General features: G+C 38.8%; 1 protein-coding gene across 2 annotated transcripts in view; it reads left to right on the plus strand.

Annotated features, from left to right (window-relative positions):
* TXNL1 (thioredoxin like 1) overlaps positions 1 to 7,746 on the plus strand; it is a 31,609-nt gene extending 23,863 nt beyond the window's left edge. Inside the window, exon 8 of one of the 2 annotated variants that reach the window (XM_089497289.1) lies at positions 7,378 to 7,746. In XM_089497289.1, coding sequence (XP_089353415.1) covers positions 7,378 to 7,407 — 30 coding nt within the window. In that variant the 3' untranslated portion in view covers positions 7,408 to 7,746. The other variant, XM_089497283.1, reaches the window with a different exon arrangement.
* Positions 7,747 to 13,723: the final 5,977 nt, after the last annotated feature.

Raw genomic sequence — 13,723 nt, forward strand, 5'->3', positions numbered from 1 at the left:
ATCTCTCTGAATAGAATTAATCAAGGACGATGGAACTCGATGAGAGCAATCAAAATCTCTTTAGGGCAGTTGCTCCACTGCCACCACAAAATGATAGACCTTGATACCATTGAATGGCTTCCTACAGTTCAAAATCAAAAACGACTTGTTTTATCATTTAAAGAGTCTACTATTCCAGCTATGATCCTGAAAATAAGACCTTATTTAGCATCTTTTCAAATTTTTCCCTTTAGAGTGTTCTCAAATGATACAGTTAAACCGCTGCTTAGTTATACCATAGCAAGTAATAGACCTTCCGCCAAAAGGCCATCAGAAGCTACTAGTCTTCCTCTCCCCTATAAGACCATCCAAAAATATAACAGAGGAACCCAGTACCACCCTCCAACAGTAGACGAGACTAATATCGGTGATATTGAGATCATCAGTGCTTCCAGTTTGCAGTCTAGGAATGAACAAATGGACATTCTAGACAAGCTAGAAAATCTTAAGAAAATATTACAAGAGACCACGGTGACAGCAGGACCGCTCATTGATCTCATTTCACCACCAATAGATCTTAACTGTGATCACGTTGAGAATAATTTAACAGAAAACAAACAACCCTCTTCAAACTGCTCTTATAGTATATTTGAAGTAAACAGTGATCAGCTTACACAAATAAACAAGAAGCTAGACTTGCCCCTTTTACAAACAGAAGTCAGCCAGCGTTCTGCTGGAAATCTGGCTCTGGAGAAAGATCTTCAGGCACAATCTCAGAACCTGCAGGCGATTGGCCATTCTATGCTGGAAACCTGGCAGTCCACTCTTGACCCATCAGCCCAACATAAAGCTGATGCTCCCTCAATTTCCCATAACCTTGCCCCATGACAATCCCCAAAAGATAATGTATCTCCCCTTCCAATATGGAGCTCCACGAGCGGGTTTGTATCCCCTAAAGCTCAACACCCCCGTGATGATGTGCCGTTTCCAGTTTTTAGTAACCCAAGTGCCTCCTCCTTAGAACCTTCTCTTCTTAAGTGCTTATCCTGGAATGTGGCCGGTTGGAACTCTAAGATTAAGGACCCTGGTGTGATAGATTACATCAACAAGTTTGACGTGATACTCCTCCAAGAGACATGGTGCACGTCCGGAATAGTTTGCAACGGCTATACCATCTTCGACTTACCTGCTATTCCATCTCCTGGCAAAGGCAGACCTAGTGCGGGTCTCGCCATCTTGATTTCTACATCACTCAAAGCTACTACCAAGTGTTTGTCATTTTGTGAAACTTTTGCCATGGCCTGCCTAATTGATTTTGGTATTTTGGGCTTGTTAATGATAAATGTTTATATTCCTCCCAAGTTCCACCAAGACCGCAGTAAAAAGGTGTGGGAAATATTGGAAAATTACATAGTCAAACTAGAGGGACAGTTCCCCTCAGCGGTAGTGGTGTTATCGGGAGACTTCAATGCCAGAATAGGCCATAACAACGAGGCTCTCTTCTCTTCTCCTGCTTGGGGATTAGAAGAGTTAGAGGATTGCATTCTGAATACAGAAAGACAGTTTAAGGACCGGGGTATTAATTCAGCAGGTATATGTTTTATGCAGATGGTTGAGCGCCTTGCCTTAAGAATGCTTAATGGGAATTTATTATTTGATCCTTGGGGTGAGTATACTTATATCTCAGCAAAAGGCAGCTCGACCATCGATTATGTACTGGTTTCTGACACTTTTGTAAATCGGGTAGTTAGCTTTTCAGTAGGAACAAGATTAGATGGTGATCATCTTCCTCTTTCCTTTTTGTTTAAGATTCCCCTGAATATACATTCTCAGATGCAACCATCCTTTACTGATTCAGTTATGGTAATTAGACAGAATAGGCTATGGTGGACCGAAACCCTCCACGAAAAGACTTCAGTTCTTCTCAATTCACCTATATGCCTGGGTTTTAAAAACCAAATTACCGTATCACAAGAAGTGCAACATGCTATAGAGAACTACTCCCAGCTCCTTAGGACTTTGACCCCCCTGTTGACTCCTATAGAGAAGAAACCAAGTAACTTTAAAGGTAGAAGAACGGCCCCTTGGTTTGATAAGACTTGCGCTGAAGCTAGAACTCACTTGAAAAATATGTATATCCAATACAGGAGAGACAATTGCCAGTTTTTGCCCCAATCGTATTTTACCACCAGAAAACAGTATAAACTACTTCTAGCAAGGAAAAAGAGGGAGGCTATCCAAAAACAGTGGTCATCATTAATAAACTTCTCTTTACAAAAAAATACTAAACTTTTTTGGGCCACAGTAACGGGGATGTTAGGAAACACTGGTGGCTCCCCCTCCTGTAACATTCCCATCAATGTTTGGGAAGATTACTTTGCCACACTTTATAGTGACTTCAGGGAACAAACCTCTGATGCTTCCAACTTGTTCAATCGACTTTCCCATGATTGCTCGAATATTCCACAATGGCCCCCCGTATCCCAAGAAGAACTAAAATCTCTTATCACCCAGATTAAATCTGGAAAAGCCCCAGGGCCCGACTTAATTCTGCCGGAGCTTCTGAAAGTCAATATTTCTTGGTGGGCTCCTCTTCTTGCTTCCCTCTTCACTCTTATTAATCAAACGGCCCAAATTCCTCCAAGTTGGTTAAACGCAGTTATAATCCCTATCTATAAGAAGGGTTCTAGAAACGATCCATCTAATTATCGACCCATAAGCTTACTCTCAGTTGTGGGCAAACTTTATGGCCGTTTCCTCAAAAACCGCCTCGCAGAATGGATAGATAGTGAGAATATTATAGGTAACGAACAAATTGGTTTTAGGAAAGGCAAAACAACTCTCGACCACTGTTTGGTTTTAAACCACCTGGCTGAGAAATATTCTACTTCCCAAAGCAAAGGACTATACGCGGCATTTATTGATCTGAAATCTGCATTCGATTCTATTCCGAGAGAAAGGCTGTGGATAAAACTTTTTGCCTCTTCTATTGATAGGAGACTACTTTGGTTAATTATGAATCTATATAGAGATACAACTATACAGGTGAGATGTGGCACTCAGGGTAATCTCACGAAATCTATCCCCACTCAAAAAGGTGTGCGTCAAGGTTGCATTTTGGCACCCTTATTATTTAACCTTTATCTTAATGATCTCTCTGCTTCCATTTCCGCGGAAGCACGCCACTCTCCTAAACTAGCCTCTGTTAATATTCCTTTACTTTTGTATGCAGATGATGCAGTTCTCCTTTCCTTTTCGGAAATAGACTTGAAACATATCTTGAGAGTTTTTGGAAGTTATTGTGAAGATAACAGCCTGATCATCAATTATAGTAAAACAAAAATTATGGTTTTCTCAAGAAAAAAGACTCGATCCAGGTGGATTCTAAATGGACATAGGTTAGAACAAGTTAACACTTTTAGGTATTTAGGAATAACTTTTCAAGCATCTCTTGGCTGGACATCCCAGAGTTCAATAGCTGTTCAATCAGCAAATAATAGTGCCAAAGCCCTAATCCGATTCTTTTATACTAAAGGAGGCCAATTTTTACCTGCAGCCTTGAAGGTGTTTCAGGCCAAGGTTATACCACAATTGTTATTTGGAATACCCATCTGGATTCAAGGTTTCTCTGTAAAATTAGAACAGGTCTTTTCCGTTTATCTTCGCAAATTATTTGGAGTACCAAATTGCGTCCCTTCAGCTGCTTTACGACTTGAAGCGGGCTGCCACTCTGTGGAATGCTCTGCTTGGACGTGGACTTTAAAGTACTGGTTGAAACTCTTTTATGCGGGCCCTGACTCAGGTCTTTGGCATCTTATATGGAAAGACAATTATACCACCCTATGGTCTAAAAATATCCAGGAAAAATTGCTGAGATTGGGTTTCTCAAATAGTTTTTTAATGTCACAAGACCTTTCGAGAGCCCAGCAGATTATGATACGCCGCATAAGAGATATTGATACTCAATATTCTTTATCTTCTGCTTGTACCACCTGCTCTCCCATTAGCCTAGGGCTACAGTTTAACTCAGAGAAGGAGGCATTTTATCTGCAAAACCTGACTATTCCAAAGTACCGAGCTGTGTTCTCTAAAGCCAGATTTAATGTAATTCCTTCAGCACTTCTAGAGGGTCGGTTCAAGGGAATCCCTTACCATGAACGGGTTTGTCCCTGTGGTGATGGTTCTATTGAGTCGTTAGAACACGTTTTATTCTTTTGTACCTTCTATAAAGACGAGAGGGCAAGATTAATCTCTCCCCTCCTGCTCAAGTCTCCAGGCAGATCGAACAGTTGGTATATGGAATACCTGCTGAACGATACTGAGAAAAGTAAAACGGAAATAGTGGCTAAGTTTCTTTGTTCGGCTGTTAAAACACGCAAGACTATGAGTCAACATAATTGAACAGCTTGGCCTTTTGCAACTTGCACTTATCTAGGCTCTGTGCCTAAGGCCTTGTATTATACATTTTTTTTTCCTTTTAGAGCTTTTCAGTTAAAATAAATATAAATTTCTATCCTTTGCACAGGTTATGAATATATATTCCATGATTTTATTTTTAAAAGTCCGTGTATTTTGATGTTTTTAATGTTTTAAACACTTTAAATGCTCTATATGTTTTATATTTTTATATATATTCTGATGTTGATGGCTTGTTGGCTGAAATAAATTACTGAATATTAAAATGTGGATCCATCTACTAGCAGCCTGTTCATTTATGGAGTTTTTACATTGTGGTGTTTCTTGTGATATAGAAGCTTGAAGTCATGGAAGTCTTTCACAAGATCATTTGATTATGTAAATATAAAGTGAAGGGACTATCTAAAGTTGTCACTGCTATCACAAAAATGGCTATATGAGTTAAACCCCATCCTTACTAGATATAGTCAAGCAAATCAATAAAAATATTAGAGTAGTACTATAAAGTGCTGTAATAATCATTACTGCCTTTTTGGTGTTATCTTCTTAACCTGAAACATTCTAATGAACTCAAGCATAATTCACATCCCTTGAGTACTTCCATTTCCTTCTGGCACTTTTCAAATAGAAGTCCAATCTAGAATGTGGTATGTTTGTTGTTCTTAACTTCCTCGTGACTCTATCATAGGTTTATATCTTGGCAAAATATAGCCAGAGTTTGCTTCTCCCTTCTTCTAAGGCTGAAATAATGTAACTTTTCCACAGTCACCCAGTGGGTTTCTATTGCTGAATGGGGATTTGGACTCTGGTCTTCTGGAGTCCTGGTCCAACACTCAAATCACTATACCACTTTGGCCCATTAATGGTACATTATCTATTGGGTTCTATCATGCAGCATGATAATATTAAATAATGAAGTTTGGAAAGAGTTGGCAGGGTTATGCTGCACATGCCATAATGCAGGCCAGTTTGGATAGTGTTGTGTATGAGTTACTTCTAAATGTGGTAGAACTACCAGTCACATGTCAGCACTAATTGAAGTTTCTTATAAAAAATGGAAAAATCACTTTGCTTCTTCTGTAAAGTGTACAGGTCATAGCATTAAAAGGTGTACCCATAGCAAAGATATATCTTATTGAAGGAAAATTATGCTGTTGCTCTTATGTCTTTATTAGTCCTAATGATTATGTGTCATTGTAAAGATGGGAATTCCTCTGGCAGTTCTAACAATGCTGACAAACAATGCCAAAATGTTTAATTTTTCAGGTAATACATATGGGCCATTTGAGCATTTCCCCTTCTGAATGGTATCAATTTATGTTTTTGATATGGTTGGTCCACTTCTGCTAACATCATAATTGTCTAATTTGTGGATGTAACTACTTAATCCAAACTGGAGCATCATGTTTTAAACAAAACTGGAGAATAAATATTTTTGTCCTTGCCCAATTTAGCTTTGCCTTTTTGTAACATGCTTCATTAAATCTTAACTTGTTTGAAATTATTTCACTTAGTATTACATGTGGTTCTAATTCTACATTGCCCTGGTTCTTTTGAGAATTGATATCTGCATGCCCACTGTATATATATGTAACAGTTTATCTCCGACAGATCAGGGCTGCATCACACTGCGCAAATAATCCATTTTGACACCATTTCAACAGCCATAGCTCAATACTGTGGACTTCTGGGAATTGTAGTTGTGGCATGAGAGCTTTCTGACAGAGAAGGCTAAATAGCTCACAGAACATAGACGTTTAGCCTTCTCTGTCAGAAATCTCTCTCACCACAACTAACAACAATTCCCAGAAGTCCACAGCATTGGTATTTTGAACTTCAACTCCCAACAATTGGGAATCCTGGGAAATGAAGTCCAAAATATTTGGAGAACCAAAGTTTGGGAACTACTGGTTTAGAATGTATGTAAAAGTATGACTTAAAATGGATCCACGTGCTGTTGACTGTGAATTCACATAATACCTATAGTAATCAGAAGTTATCAACCTTTATATTAGCGTTGTCAGAAGACTTCAGTATTTTGTGTGAAGTTATGAATATTTTAACTGCCTTATTAAATGCATGGTGTGTTCAAAGAGGCCTGCAAAATTGGTATTACCAGCCCACCTGCCAGTTGCTATTCTCTATCTGCATAAGAGTGAAGATAGATTTGGGATTTCTGTGTGTCCCTGTTGAAATAAGGTGTTTCTCATCCTCTGCCTGTTCTGCAAAATCAAGCCACAGTGATCATGTCCATGCATTACATTAAACAGCAGTTTAGCACTACAAAATCAAGCCGCAGTGATCATGTCCATGCATTACATTAAACAGCAGTTAAACATCTCACTTGAGCACTCTCCTTTGGTATGGTTAAGAAAATGCATTGCTGAATTTGCAAACCAAGTTGGCAGCAAGCACTGTTTATTACTTCTGTTTGCACACTGACATTCCCCTATTCCCATCTTAATTTTAATTGGGTGAATCACTGTAGACAATGTACACAAACTGTAGTTTACATTATGGGTGTTTTGAGGAAATTGTAGTTGTCTATTTCAACTTAAGCCTCTAAAAACTTCAGAGGATTGGGGAATACACTGTGCTGGCACTTTCTTAACATTACACTTCACTCTTCCTACAGTGAGATTCTTTTTGCATGCCATCCCATAGTAGGACCAAGTGATTGCTTAGCCATGGTGTAGGAGCAAGTATAGGAAGATCCCTAATTATGCCTTTCATTCAACTTACATATTTAAACTCATATGTGATGATTACATTGCAGTCACATTTTAACAGTACTTTGTCGGCTGCATACTAAATTATCCAATTTGTTCTTCTTTTTCATTGTCGGACAGTTTAGGGTTCACAGTCACATCCCCACCAGTACAAGAAAATAATGCATACTGGAAAAGACATTAGAGTCCAGATAACAATGTTTTAAGAGTCCCTTTTTTGTACTAAATGCTAATGAACTTTCTCTTCTATTAGGTGGTAGGCAAGAAAGGAGAGAGCCACTGAGTACACGGGAAATACTGGAAGGCCTTATTGCAATCAACATGAGATCTTCAGATTGTCTCCAACTCCTGGGAAATTGCTTGACCGTAGCCAGAGACTGTCAGTCTGTTTCATTTTAATACCATTATAAATAAATCACTGCATTTTGTTAATATGGGATTTCACTAAAGTGTTTTCTGTTGTAATCTTGGAACATAAATTTGTAAATAAAATTCATTAATTTTGCCAAGTTGCTTAGTGTAAGATTCACTGTATCACTTTAAAAGTGAAAACTAACATACCCCCTAATTTAACTATGTGTATATAGAGAAGTTTTTTTAAAAAATATATGTTAATACAGTATATTCTTTGTTTCTTAGTCTCTGTTTTTAGAGATGGGTTTTGTTCATTCATAAGTGATGAAGGCTTTTCTTAAAAGAGGAAAGGTGGTTCTGAAACCTCGCCTTATTTTAAGAGAGCATAGGTACTTCTTCAAGAGTTTGTTTTGCCTGATGCGGTCTGATTTGTCAAGACACTTTAGGGCAGAAAGCCCAGTGACACATACACACACACACACACACACACACACACAGAGTATTGCTTCCTAAAATGGCCTGAAGCGTCTCATGGACCCAGACATTTCTCACTCATGGTTTCCCTATGGAGGTGGAAGCACTGAGAACTGTGAGCTAGCCAAAGGGCTATATGTTGCTGATGCATACCAGTTGGATTTCCCTGGAGTGCTTTTGTGGTCAGGCTTCCAAAGCACCATCAGTATCTACAGTTTTCCAAAATGATTGATGCCTTTTTGAAGTATCCACCTCTGACTAATAGCGCAGGCAGGTATGTACTTAATGTAAAAGATGAGACTGTGGAGCTTTGGATTAGTCTTGTCCTAAGATGATTTTGCAGGGGCATCTTTCTGTTTGCTGTCCTCAGTATTTTCTCTGAGGTCTGAGCTCAATAGGAAAGGAGGGGATGTCGCAATCAGCTATTTTTGATACCAGAATATTTGGAGTAAGCTTGTTTTAATGTTTTGGCTAAACCTTTGGCAGAGTCACTGAGTGTCTGTGGAGTTGTTAAAATAGAAATATTAATGGCAGATAGATATCTCTTGAAGGATGAGTTGCTGTTGTGGATTGTTTTAAGCCTCTTCTGTAAATCTCCTTGGCACAGTGCCACATAAAGAATATTTTCAAATCACGCATTGACCAGCACTGTGTCCATATGAGGTTGCTTTCTAAGTCACAGTAAATTTTAACAAAGAGATTTTAATTGGAATAATTACTTTGTTGACTTAAATTGGTTGTTTTTCTAAGTACAATAATCCCAGGAAGAATTTAAATCCTAACCTAATTAGTATTCTGTAATTTTATTTATTTTTTGTTAAATACTGCAGGCATTTTTGTCCTGCCTTGGCAGATTTAGGCATTAATACCAAGCTTAATTCTTCTGCATAAAGAGTTGGACACAATCCACCAGCAATGCTTCCTGCAAAAGCCCTTTTGGAATATGGATGGGAGTTAGCTATGTTTAGGGAGAGGGACAGTTCATTTCAGCAAGTGCAATGTGTAGCAAATGAAACAGTGCAGAGAGGTCCTGTTCTAGGTTCCAGATAGCCTTCTCCAGAGTCTTCCATTCCCATAGGTTTCTAATTCTGACCTTCATTCCATTGTTTCTTTGGTGAGGTGATTCCCCTTTATGGGTGTAATTAGAATGCTTTACCTTTTTGTTTTTCTACAGATCATGGGTTTCCCTCTTAGTCCACTGATTGTTTTGCCTTTAATGCAGATAATGCTGTTTTGGCTATGAGCTCCCCCCACCCCATCTTGGATATTTTATTTTCTCTTAGCATATATGATAGAATTATTTGGTAGGAACATAGAAAACTGCTTTACATTGAGTCATACCATTAGTCGATCTAACTACACATTGTCAACACTGACTGGCAGTGGCTCTGGAAAGTTTCAAGTAGGAGTTTCCTCCTCCCCTACCTAAAGATGCTGGGGATTGAATCTAGTCCTTTTCCCTGTGAGACCATCTGTGAACTGAACTCTTGTGGAAGTGGACATCCAACCTTTTGTGAGGTGTCCAGTATGCACTACACAGCTAAACCTACACCACTGTGTTTGTGAACATTTCAATGTGCATTCTTCTGAACTTCAGATTTGTGAACCACTTGACCAAAAGAATTGCCACAGTTATTTTTGTATGTGTGAGGTTGTTTTTCCTCATGTAGTTGGGCTGAAGTAGCTTTGATCTCATTTTTAAAATGGTTGCAGATGATGTGGCCTGAAAGGTATAGTTAAGTAACTTCATAAAATGGCAATATAATAGACTATTCCTTGTTTTTATTATAATTTTCTACCACCAACTTCCTTTTTTAATTATTGAAGTGCCTCATCCTAAGTGTTACTGACCTCATATTTGTACCTTAGAAGGATTTGATTACTGGGCAATGTTCTTTGTATAAGAAATGTGAGTGATTTTTATATTGTCTGAGTCTCTCCTACAACATTTGTCCACATGGTTCCTTTGGTTCTTAATAGTAATATATAGGAACTGCTATAATTTAGTTGATGGAATGTTTTAAAACAAATCTGGATGAAATGGGGATTATATCTGAGTTGAATTTGTTAATATTTTAACATCAAGTGATATGGGATAACAATTCAGTGAAAGAATGAGTGACAAAACATCTTGCAAAAATAACTTTTTATTAAATGGCACTACATGTTTATAAAGCTACTTTGACTACATGTCTAGGTCAGCAAGAGTATGAGAATGGGATCCTGACATTGAAGATGTAATCCTGCACACAGCTGCACCAACAAAAGGCACAGTGGCTGGCTGGCTGGCTTGTTTGCTTGCTTTCAGTGCCCATTGACAAGTGTACTTGCATCTTGAAATTTTATTGTGGGCATGTAATCTGTTCATCTTAAAGTCACAAAACTGAAATAATGGGAGAATAAAACCATTTGTGCATATCTGCTAGAACAATTTAGCTCTAATATGTGTGACAATGAGGGGGGGGGATAGCCACTTTCACAAATGCATTGCCAACTTTTCATAGCCCTACTAAGGTGATCAAAAGAAGATAAATAATAGGATATCTCAGGCTAGAATACATATTCCATGGAGAAATGTGCAAGTATGTTTTCAGGGACTCATCCCTTCCATGGTGCTGAAAAGGAATTATCAGAGGTTTGCCCTACAGTAGTGCTATAAATAAAGCCTTGAGTCTTACTAGTATAGTATTGAGTCTTGCTCTGTCATCTTGGGTATTCTTGAGGAAAATCAAATAAGAAGGCAGAGTACCATAATCAAATAGGAATCTGTGGGCTATTAGGCAGCAGATTCTGTTACCCAATCCATTTAAATATTGCATTTCAATGTCATTGATGGGTGAGAACTAAATACTTGCTAATGTTCCATTGTTATTTAAAGGGATCCAAATGTAATGCCACTCTTGTAAGTGATAATATGGAGCATTTGCTAGAATATCCATCTCTTACCGACATATAAAACATGTTAATAAAATATATTAACAACATATAAAATATTATAGCTGGTTGTGGAGAGCGGGGCATGTGTGATAAAAATTAGTTTCTGATCCCATACAGGAAGGTGTGTATGTCCTGCAGTTTTGTATGAAAGATTCAGAAAACATGGTTTCTCTCTTGCCCAAGTGCTCTTTCCAGAATTTCTTCCCTACAGTGTTCATACTGCCATTCCCTAAAATCCACTTGCTCCTGCAGAATTCTATTTTGTGGCAGTCTTTCTTTCATCGTTTGATCTGTTCCATATTGCTTCTTCATTCCCAGCTGGTTCTGCATCCCCTCCCACCTCAATAGATTTTTTTTACCCTTAAAACAGGAGTAGGATTTCTCCCCAAATCCCCAGCCAAATATAGGGATGAGATACATCTGGAGAGCCAAAAGCTCTATGATCCTTTTTAAGAGCTTTGACCTCCACCTCTTTCCCCATCCTGATTTCCTTTCCCACTTGGATATTCATTTTTCCAATTGTCACCCCAAAATCTGCATCATTGAGCAAATTTCTTCCTCATTGTCTATTTTTTACTGAGAATACTGTAGAATGCCTATGTAATATCACTTATTTTCCTTCAAAATGCTTCCTGAAATATTTGAAAAGCAAGACCAGTATGAAGCATATAAATAGAATAAATATATACAAGAGCCTTATCTTTCTGTTTAGGTTTCAAATATTCCTTCACTAATGATTTCTTGTATTGAGACAGAGGTTGTTGCTGTGTTGGTCATCTATTACAGTATGTTTCATGTGGTAATATTAAAATGATATCCAGTCACTGTGGCTTGAAATTTTTAAATATGTATATTTTTTTAAAATTCACCATTTATCCTGTTAGCTATGATCTGATACATTATACAGGCACAGTTCCTTAGCTGTGATAATGTTTTGTATACTCTAAAAGAGAAATTGATAATTTGTGATTGTTCCTGGACTCCATCTCCAAGCATTCCTAATGCCAGCTGTTCTGCTGTGGTTGATGTGTGCTGCAGTCCCACAACATCTGGAGGACCTTGTATATTACTGTATATACTCATGTATACATCTAGAAATTTTAGTCAAAAAAACCTCGATTGTCTTAGCCACAGGTCAGTGTAAATACTGTTTGTTAACTCTTAACAAAAAAGGAACCATGCCCTTCACTTTAGAGTGGCAAAAGGTGAGAACTTAAGCACCTCTCCACTACAGCATCAATTCTTAACTTTGTGAATGTCTGAGTGGGAACATGGCACTGATGGTCGCTCTTGGGTGCTTCCCCTCAAAGGAGCACCAAAGAATCAGGCTTTGAAGAATACGAATAAGACCTTTGTGTATGTTTGTCCACTTTTCTGGATTAAAGTCAGACAGAGTTAAAAGTTAACAAAGTTAACTATATAATTATATAATCACTGAAAAAATAATCACCATTGCCTTTTCATCCTTTTTGAGATGTCCTTTTTTTTTTAACCCTCCCTGCACCTGGTGAACTCCCCACGCATTGCAGAGCCACAATTTATGGTAGTTCCCTCCTCATCAATCCAGCCTTTAGGGTGAGCACAAAAAATTACACTTTCCCGAATTTTGTAAGTTCTTTGGCATTGTTTTTGTTTCATCCTTTACATAATATTTATTTATTTATTTATTTATTTATTTATTTATATCCCAACTCTTCCGTATTGAGTATCGAGGCGAGTAACAGCAAAGTTTTAAAATATACAACAGTAAAAACAAGCCCCCAACCCAACCCTCCCTCCCAAGTATAAAATTAGACAATAAAACATTGTTAAAAATACATAACAATATGACAAAGTTACTAGACAACCACAAATAAGAAAAATAATAAAAGGAGGGGGGTTCAGTTGTTTCTGGACATTATCAATCGGGGAAGGCCTACCGGAAGAGAAAGGTTTTTGTCACCTTTTTGAAAGCCTCAAGCGACGATAATTGGTGAATCTCTTCTAGCAAGTCATTCCATGTTTTTGGAGCGGTGACAGAGAAGGACCTCCGGGAGGCCACCGCCAGTCTGGTCTTTCTAGATTGTAAAAGGATTTTCCCAGAGGATCAGAGTGTACGGGAAGGATTGTATGGGAGGAGGCGTTCCTTCAAGTAGACTGGACCCAGGCCATGTAGGGCTTTATAGGTGATAACCAACACCTTGTACTGTTCCCGGAAGCTAATAGGCAGCCAATGTAATGATTTTAAAATAGGTGTAATATGGTTGAACTTGGATTTTCCAGCGACCAGTCTGGCTGCCATGTTTTCTATCAATTGGAGCTTCTGGACGTAGCACAAAGGTTGCCCTATGTAGAACGCATTGCAGTAATCAAGATGAGAGGTTACTAGAGCATGTACAACCGTTTCTAGGTCCCGCTGCTCCAGGTAGGGGCGCAACTGGCGTATCAGCCAAAGCTGATAACAGGTACTCCTGGCTGTTGCATCAATCTGAGAAGACAGTTGAAGCGACGAATCCAGGAGCATCCCCAAGCTGCGGATACAGTCTTTCAGGGGAAGTGTGACCCCATCTAGAACTGGCGATCTTATTCTCCATACCCAGATTGGGGTTACCTATCATGAGTACCTCCATTTCATTTTGATTCAGCTTAAGTCTGTTTTCCCTCATCCAATCCATTACCGACTTCAGGCAATCATTCAGGGGGGAGATGCGCTCCTTGATCACTGAAACAGTCCAAGACAGGGGTAGGCAACCTTTTTGAGCCGGGGTCCGGGTTGCTGTCCCTCAGACAACTGGGGGGCCGAAGCCGGAGGGGGGAACTTCCACACTCCGGGGGCGGGGCTGTATGCCAGGGGT

Source organism: Sceloporus occidentalis, unplaced genomic scaffold (assembly GCF_023333645.1).
Source record: "Sceloporus occidentalis isolate IW3139 unplaced genomic scaffold, rSceOcc1.0.p SCAF_1, whole genome shotgun sequence".
Lineage (NCBI taxonomy): Eukaryota > Metazoa > Chordata > Lepidosauria > Squamata > Phrynosomatidae > Sceloporus > Sceloporus occidentalis.